The sequence below is a fragment of the Lactuca saligna genome, chromosome 5 (genome assembly GCF_052625555.1).
Source record: "Lactuca saligna cultivar CGN05327 chromosome 5, ASM5262555v1, whole genome shotgun sequence".
NCBI lineage: Eukaryota > Viridiplantae > Streptophyta > Magnoliopsida > Asterales > Asteraceae > Lactuca > Lactuca saligna.
Window position 1 is genome coordinate 148,020,336 of NC_136421.1, and position 8,420 is coordinate 148,028,755.

The following is an 8,420-nucleotide window of genomic DNA, read 5'->3' on the forward strand; positions in this document are numbered from 1 at the left end:
ACATTGGAAGTCCAGAAAAGTTTTCTCTACGCAAGAGAAAAACTGAGTCACATTGTTTATTGCCTTTGGTATGCAATGGACTTGAGTGTGACACAACTAAAGAAGTTAATAACATCATCACCTTCACTATTGAAAATTGCATTACAAAGATTGTCATTTCAAGAGTTTAGCCTTGTATATTAATAGTTAAATTTTGGCCATTTAACCATTTTTTTTTACATGTAAGATTCCCATGGTAAATAGACACAAGCGTGGGAATGATAAAAGCAAGTTTCTGTTTTCTTGTAAATCATGTACAATAATAAAGTGCAATTACATGTCATACAACATGGCTAAGAGATGGCACTTAATGTGTTCATCTTCCGGCAACAAGTGGTTTTTAGCAAATAGTGTGTTGAGATGCATGTAATACATCTTCTTAGTGTTCCATTCTTCCTTTTTGAGCTCCTTTTTTTGGTCAAAGTCAAGTCTTTTTTTCATGAGTTCAACTTCATTGTCTCTAGTAACCTTAATTGCACCAAGCTGTGCAACAAATTCATCAAGAGACGAACAAGACTCTGATGATTCCTTACCTTTTCCTTTTCCTTTTCCTTTCCCTTTCCCTTTCTTTTTCTTTTCACATGCATCTTCTCTAGTCCTTGATCCTTTTATGTTGCAATTGCCACCACTTTCAGTTTCTTCATTTTGGGGATCTATTTGTAATCCCACATCCTTTTGCAAGGTTTGGAGATTTTCAGTCACTGGAACTTCAACTTTGTAGTTTTCAAGATTATCCGAGTTCCTAAAAGAAATTGAATATGTTAGAAAATATGAAAGGAAAGAGATGAAAAATGAAAAGTTGGGATAATATATGAAAAATATGGTAATATTAAGCTCTAATTATAAACAACAAAAATTGATGTATTTGTTCTCTTTAAATAAAAATAGTCTAAGAAATGGTTTGAATTTACTTGTGAACAATTTTTTCCAAGTCCTTTACAGCTGCCTTCACTGCATAAAATGCCATTTTCTTCACCTGTAATTAATTAATTAGCAGTAGCATCAACCAATTGCAGGATTTAATAATTTATAACAAATCAATTGAAATTAATGAAACTGATAATATTATGAACTTAAATGACTCCACCATTAGATATTTTGGGCAGGGTGTACACTGTACGCATTCCATAAGTAACTAGCATACGAAATATAGCTGTAAAATGAAATTAGTAAAATAACAATCTAATAAATGGTCCCTATGGTTTGGTCAGAATCACACATTTGGTCCAAACTTTAAAAAGTTTATAGGTAGCATCCCTGTGATTTAACACTTTACCTTTTTTTTCAGTTTATGTCCCTGATCCATTTAAAATGACTATGCTACCCCTACTAGTAATTTTTTTCTTTTTCTCTTACTTCTTTATGATTTTTAATAATAGAAAAAGAATAAAGAGCCCACATCCTCCCACCCATCCCACCTCATCTTCTCCTCCTTCCTGCAGTCATCCTCATTCCCTATCAACTTTTCAAAGGTCAGACCAAACCGGTGATTCTGACCAAATTACAGGGACCATTTCTATAATTTGCTCTATCTTTTACTGCAAATATTTAGGATGTTGTATATTGTCATTTGACATATTGTTACCTTTTATGCTAACTTCTAAAGTTTACCAATTCGACAACAGGCCAATTTGGGTTTATATTATAAACCCAAATCCACAGTTCGCATAAACAGGATGAAATTACCCCTCTACAAATAATAATAATTGCATATAGTATGCCCTCAGGATTTCTTCATAACTTAAAAATTATTAAATCAAAACATAATACCCCTATGATTGATGATAGATCTAATATTTGCAAGATATAATTAAAGAAGAGATTGTTTACCTCTAACTTATCTTCTTTTGCCCTATGATTTTGGGGAAGAAGGCGGAAATCTTCTGTCAAACGGATGCATTCACCAACGTTTTCAGGAGATACAAAGTCCAGTGCAACTTTTATACATGACTACACAAAAAGAAAACATATTTATTCACTTATTATAACACAGATAAATTCAGAGACAGCATATTTATACACAAAACGAAAATGATAGTGTCTATGTCATGTGTCTAAACCCTAAGAAAAAGGACTAGAGATCCACCAAAAAGCCTTAGTAACCGTTGTCTCGGTTTGTGGCATTTGAGAAGTTTTCACCAAACCATCAAAGTTTTCTTTCCACCTTAAACACAGCTCTTATTCCTAATCTAAATCTTATCTCATTGTCTGAAGCTTTAGCAAAGAGAGAATACAGACTTGTTATAGAAGCAGATATGAATACATTAGAGAAAAATGAGACCTGCGGATTGGTTGATTTACCAAAGAATAATAAAAGCAATGGGTGTGAACATTAAAATCTAAGGAAGATATGTCCCTTGAATGCTACAAGGTGAGGTCAGTTGCAAAAGGATGCACACAAACACATGGAAGATATCCATGCATCAGCTTGAAAGGAAATGTAGGAAATCATGGATGATTAATATCTAGTCCTAAAGTTAAGAAAATTAGATATAAGCTTACCAAAGATTGATGCTAATTAAGAAAAAGGAGTATCATTTATGTCATAACATAAATGCTTACTACAAGGCATTTTCATGTGCAAGAAAACAATGATCAGATGACTAGAAACCCTCAAAGAGAAATCAAAGATGAAAAAAAAACATGCATTGTCAAGTGTCAACAACCAAGGGCCAGGGGTGACAAGTTTATTCAGGAAATGGATCTCACTATATGATGTAAGTCAACTGCAATTCATCCCCACAACATCAAGCCCTGATGATCCCTATTATTTCCAAATGGAACAATTTAAAGCAGTTTGAAAGAGGATAAAAACTAGTGGTAAGCTATTAACCTTTAGATTTCTAACTTGATGAGCACATCCAGCAGGTATAAAGACAGCATCCCCAAGCTTTTGGACAAAACTCCATGCTTCAATTCCTGATCATAAACAAAAAATTAAGAACATTCAGAGATTTTATATCAGTGAAAGGTGATACATAACACGCCTTGCAAATGCATACTAACCAAACTCTTCCTTGAGTTTCCTTTTATGCTCCATGGTTAAGTAAAATGTTTGATCATGAATTGGGTGTGTAACCTGAACCAAGAAAATACAATGGGACAATTTAGAAAATTACTATGTAGGATTGTGATGCTACAGATACATTAATTTCAACTGAAAGTAAGGATTAATACCTGCTGCAGTGGAAGACAAAAGGCATGTCTGAACTCTTTGAAGTGTTTTTTGAGATATTCCTGCAGTTTAGGAGTATCTTCCCTCCGAAATATGTCCCACAGAGCACCTCCATCTCCCAAATCAAATCCATCCACACAACTACCTGAAATATCATCAAGGTTATCAAGTTCTTCACTATCAGAAGATATCACTTGTTTCCTGCCCTTCTTTTTCTTTCGTTTATTTCCATCTGGTCCCTTAACTCTTTGAATTGAATCCTTTCTCTTCCTCTTATCTTTTTTATCAATGTCAAACTCAACTCCTTCACAGCTTTCCTTCTTCAATAAATATTGGTCTGATTGATTACTAATAGTTTTATGCCCTTCTTGTTTCTTCAACCCAACAACTTGCTCGGAAGTAGCATCTTTCGTGTTATCAACATAAAGTTCCTTCTGATCCTGAATCATGTGAAGCTTTTTTAATTCATTTATGCTTTTACAATGTTTAGAATTGAGGGGCACAGTTGCAGTATGAGTCAGCACATTCACCTGCATGTCATCAGAAAATGAGAAGATACAAAAACCAAAACAGATTGGTGTACAAAACAGAGAATATATCTCTTAGAAAAGAGAAATAATTCTGCACAAGAAAAGGTGTATTCTGACAAGTTAAATATTAGCAAAAATGATTTTATTTTGACTGTGTACCAATATGTTTAGATCAAGAATCTGTGCCTTCTTACGATAAAGCTAGATGATTTATATTGTAAATAAAAAAACAGGCATCACAAACTGATGATTAACTCAGATAGTAAATATACAGTTACTTCATAAAGTCCAATTCACTTTATTTTTCCAATTAGTGGTTCCTATTCCCATTGTGGGTCCAGGCAGAATTGTAATTACTGCTTTTTATTCTTCTAATAACATAGAAAAAGATGAAAAACTGAAAATAACTGTTGGTTCTTTCAACAGATCAAAAAAAGGTCGAAAAAACTAGATTTCATCCACCAATTCTATGAAATACTCACGTAATGAATGAGACTCACAATAAAATCAAGTGTGAAATGAAAGGAAAAGGAGCTTTCATGACAGCTTCTGTTGTTTTTCTTTTGAAGATAGTGAAGCCATCAGCAAACCAACTCCTTCTCATACAAACTTAAATGGCAACTTCTATAGCTAAAAGGGAAAAAAAAAACAAAGTTTTCTTGATGATGCCTAAAGAGTAAAATTCAACTCCAATGACACTAGACGAAATCCAACACTAATAATGATCTGGTTTGTGCCTAAAGTCAGAATAGGAAATTTCAAGCAGAAGAATTTAGCATAACCAAATAGAAAAAGCATACCACATCAGACTTGTGACAATGGAGTTTAGTTACAGAGTCTCCACGTCCCAATTCTTCAGAAACACCATAAGCTATATAAGTTTTAGGACCCATGTCTGGCTTACAAGATTCTTCAGGCAACTTGACTGCAAGATTAAGGTATCCATCACGTGGATGTGTGTATTCTTTAAAGGGTAAAGAAGTGATGAATTCAAAACCATGACGTGGCAACCATTCTTCAAATAAATTTGATGGAGGCCAGTCTTTCAGTTTTAGGATCTCAGGCCACCCTTCAGTGTCATATCGACCTTTTGAATACCAAGTAAAAAATTGATGAACATTAATGTCAACCTGCATGTCATGAGAAAAGTTGATTATGCATGTAATATATTTCAATGTGGTATTAACTTAAATGCAAACAACAATAGGAACTAAATCCAAATCCCATAGGAATGGAGTAAGCTGTATACAGTAGTATTTCCATGCTTTCATAGATGACTTTTAGCATATCAACCATGATCCCACAATGGTGAATAGGGTCAGTAAAGAAGAAAGCACATACAAGCAAAAAGTTGAAAGTAAAAAGGGGACAATAGTAAGGAGTTCATAATCAAACATGAGCCCACAATGGTGCATAGGATCAGTATAGATCCACCAAACCTCATAACACTAGAAAAATAATGTAAAACAGAAAAGTACTTAACCAACCTCACACCAATCTAAACAATTAATAGCAACCACATCCAAGAGCTTGTCTTGTTTGGTATTTGGAATCTGGCGAAAAGCACGCCACATGACCTTGGGTTCCCAGCTCAACCCAAGAGTAGTTTCTAGAACATTGCTGACTATTACAGGCTCCCCTTTTGACCAATGCCAGTGGAAGTGCTTTAAATCTCCATGTTGAATGTCAATAGCACGTGGGCAATACAAGTAATTGTCACTGGAATTTTCACGGGAAGCAGCTTTACATAACTGCTGATCACCACCATTGCTTTCTTTCAAAAAGCTTGAACAATAGCAACACTGCTCAGGCATCTCATGCATATCTTCCTCCACTTGGTGCATCTTTAACAGCTTGTGTGCTTTATCCAACAGATTTGAAATGCTGTCAAGTGGCTTTATGTGCATCAACTCTAAAATCCCACAACCACAACCACCCATGCTTTTTGGAGGGCAAAGAATTCTGCCATCAACCAAAGAACTCCAGTCATGAGTTTGCTTTTCCTTCGGTGCAGGATCTTCAGCAGCCTTCTCAACATAACATGTCTTTTTCAATGCTTTCCTGAATCCCTTAGGGATGCCATGTAAGTACTCAGGCCCTGGATCTTTAGGTTCAATGATAACTTCTTCTTTGTTTCCTTGAGGGTTGCCATCTCGCAATTCCCAGCAACATTGAAGGCAAATGTTATAATGACAAGAAGGGCAGCTTCTATGCAAGTCAAAAATTGATGTTTTACAGCAGCCACTGCATATATCAGGGAACAATCAAAACAGGAATGCATCTCCCAAGAAACAAAATCCTCAAAGACTTGTACAACCATTGAAATAACATACCAGTGCATTTGCTTATCCAAGCTGCAGTTTACCTCCTTCAAATGTACCTCGGATATAGAAGATCCTGCCCAAGTACTAAATTCAGGAAAGCTTACATAAAGTATGGCTGATTGCCACTTATCCATTCAAATTGATTTCAGGGTCAAAGATTCAAGTCCTTTGCATCCACTATGAGATCATACATAGAAATTAAGTTAATGATGAAGGATATGAGAGTTCATTTTAAAATTTTAAGCAGAATAAAAAACGGTTTTCCTTGCATTTCCATGAAGTCCCAACTCCCAACAATGAAGTTATCTAACTCCTTTTTTCATAAGAATGAAACAGTCATCATCATTAGTCAAGAATCATATATATAGCAGTACTGAGTCAGATTAGCTACAATGTGAACTAGAAGTTATACATTTAAAATGGAGCAAGAACTCTGAGATAAACAGTAAAAGAAATACCTTGTATTGTAGACTCTATCGCTATCTCTTTCATGTGCTGCTCATTTAGACGCTTCAAAACCGGAAGAAGCACATGCAACATGTAAATAGAATATTGAACTTTCTGATCATCATCAGGTTTGGGAACAATTTTTTCTTTGACCTAAAACCAACAACAGAGTCGGTATTGAATTTCCTATCTGGTTAAGAGTAAGAAGAGCAATAAGTTCCATAACAAAAGATGAGCTGCAGGAACCAACATTAGGGTGCACATAGCGCAAGCAATGTGTAGAGTTGCAGTTGCCTTGGCAAACTGGGCAACACTCCGCAAACATCTCCTCAGTCATGTTAGGGTACCTACAAAACATAGTAAACAAAAGGAGAAAGATGAAACTTGCCTCCTTTATTTCAAAGAATCAAAATTAATGCTTTCTGACCAGTAGGGACTGACAGCTATTCTTCTACCATCAGCTCAAAATACAATATTCTAAGATTGGGCATCAAGGTAATAGGTTATGGTTATTGAAGCATACTACAGATTCAACCAAGCTAATCACAAAGGTCAATGATGACTACTCGTTGCACCAGCAGAAAATTAGCCACTCTGATGCCAATGCAGGCAAATGTGAAGGACTAACATGATTTAGCAAGTCAACTAGACTGAACCTTGCAATGCAAACATTCAATTCAGTTGCTCAACAAAATAGGAAGAAAATTTGTTGACCACTTATACCATCTTTTCATGCAAGGCACACAGTAACGCTTTGTAATGCACTTCTGGCACCTAACAACTCGTCCCTTGTCGCTCCTGTGACACTGATGGCACATTACTGGATCTGCCTTAATTAGGCTTCCCTGCCAATGGATGGAAAATAAAGAGAGAATGTTGGATCAAATAAGTGCAAGAGAAATCAAGCAGACTTCGATAAATAAAATGTGAGAAACCAGGGACACGGTATATTACATTTTCATCAGGAACCTTGTTCTTCTTTTGAGATTTAATAGCATTACCAGTGTTCCCGTTGTTCACTTTCCGACATCTTTTCCTACCTCTCTTCTTCTGAACACCCTCCTTTGGCTCTGCTTCAGATTTAGAAACCTCATTTTGTTCTTCACCTCCGTCGCCTTCAGCTTCAACCTTAACGACATTCTCGTTCCTCGTAATCGTTGTCGCCATCAACAAACGGATTTTACAGTGGAACGAGAGAGACGTGTGTGGAATTAGGGTTTCGAAAACAGTGGGGGACTGATATGGATTCAAAATTGGGATCCCAGCTCCACTTCGCGGGTTTCACAAACAGGTTATGCTGCGCAATGAAAACAACTTGTCCGGGAATTTTATTAAATTATTTTAAGAAACCACCGTTTTAAAATTTTAATTTTGAAAATTTAAATGTTTATAGGCAAAATTTCGTATATGTATTTTTTGAATATCTAAATATTTTGCCTGGACTAAACTCTAACGCTTTATTCCTGAATTCTGAATTCTATTTAAGGAGGGATATGGATGGACTAAACTCGGCGAGTTGAGTCGATTTTTCCTAATTTTTTGATAACAAAAGGAACTCAACGAGTCGCATAGGTGCACTCATCGAGTTAAGTCAACATGGACTGTTAACTTCCGCTGACTTTTAGGGTTTGGTCAAGTTGTGGACGTTGGAGACCATGGAGGGTAAAATGGTCTTTCACCCTTTTTGAGAATTAGTAAAGGAGTTAGCTTAACATGTTGGAGTTGTTATTATAAATTGTTAATTACATGTGAATATGATTTATGTAGGCAGAGTCTAGGCCGACAGTTGAGTACGAGACATACTTGTTTTACTTACGAGGTGAGTCTTCTCACTATACTTACCTAAGTGGTAATTACTATACAACCGGAGGGTCTTATCTGAGTTATTGACGGGAGGGTCTTATG

General features: G+C 35.8%; 1 protein-coding gene across 2 annotated transcripts; it reads right to left on the reverse strand.

The window, feature by feature from the left end:
• Window positions 1-258: 258 nt before the first annotated feature.
• LOC144997022 (lysine-specific demethylase JMJ26-like) lies at window positions 259-7,824 on the reverse strand. Of its 2 annotated transcripts, XM_078956838.1 has the most exons (13): window positions 7,470-7,824; window positions 7,239-7,360; window positions 6,766-6,862; window positions 6,527-6,668; window positions 6,078-6,141; window positions 5,232-5,988; window positions 4,545-4,874; window positions 3,217-3,744; window positions 3,046-3,118; window positions 2,873-2,958; window positions 1,870-1,989; window positions 951-1,015; window positions 259-781 (listed from the first exon to the last, which is right to left on the reverse strand). In XM_078956838.1, the coding sequence occupies exons 1-13, from the start codon at window positions 7,680-7,682 to the stop codon at window positions 313-315; spliced, it is 3,066 nt and encodes a 1,021-aa protein (XP_078812964.1). In that variant the 5' UTR covers window positions 7,683-7,824; the 3' UTR covers window positions 259-312. The 2 variants fall into 2 exon arrangements, with proteins under 2 accessions (XP_078812964.1, XP_078812965.1); XM_078956839.1 differs by lacking the exons at window positions 259-781; window positions 951-1,015 and adding an exon at window positions 2,749-2,803 and having other exon boundaries at window positions 1,894-1,989.
• Window positions 7,825-8,420: the final 596 nt, after the last annotated feature.

Excerpts from the sequence above, each read along its gene's own strand:
- LOC144997022 (XM_078956838.1), bottom strand. The coding sequence starts at position 7,682 with ATGGCGACAACGATTACGAGGAACGAGAATGTCGTTAAGGTTGAAGCT. Across the intron at positions 6,142-6,526 it reads GATAGAGTCTACAATACAAG|GATCTTCTATATCCGAGGTA; the intron begins GTATTTCTTTTA and ends GTACTTGGGCAG. Across the intron at positions 4,875-5,231 it reads ATTGTTTAGATTGGTGTGAG|GTTGACATTAATGTTCATCA; the intron begins GTTGGTTAAGTA and ends CATGACATGCAG.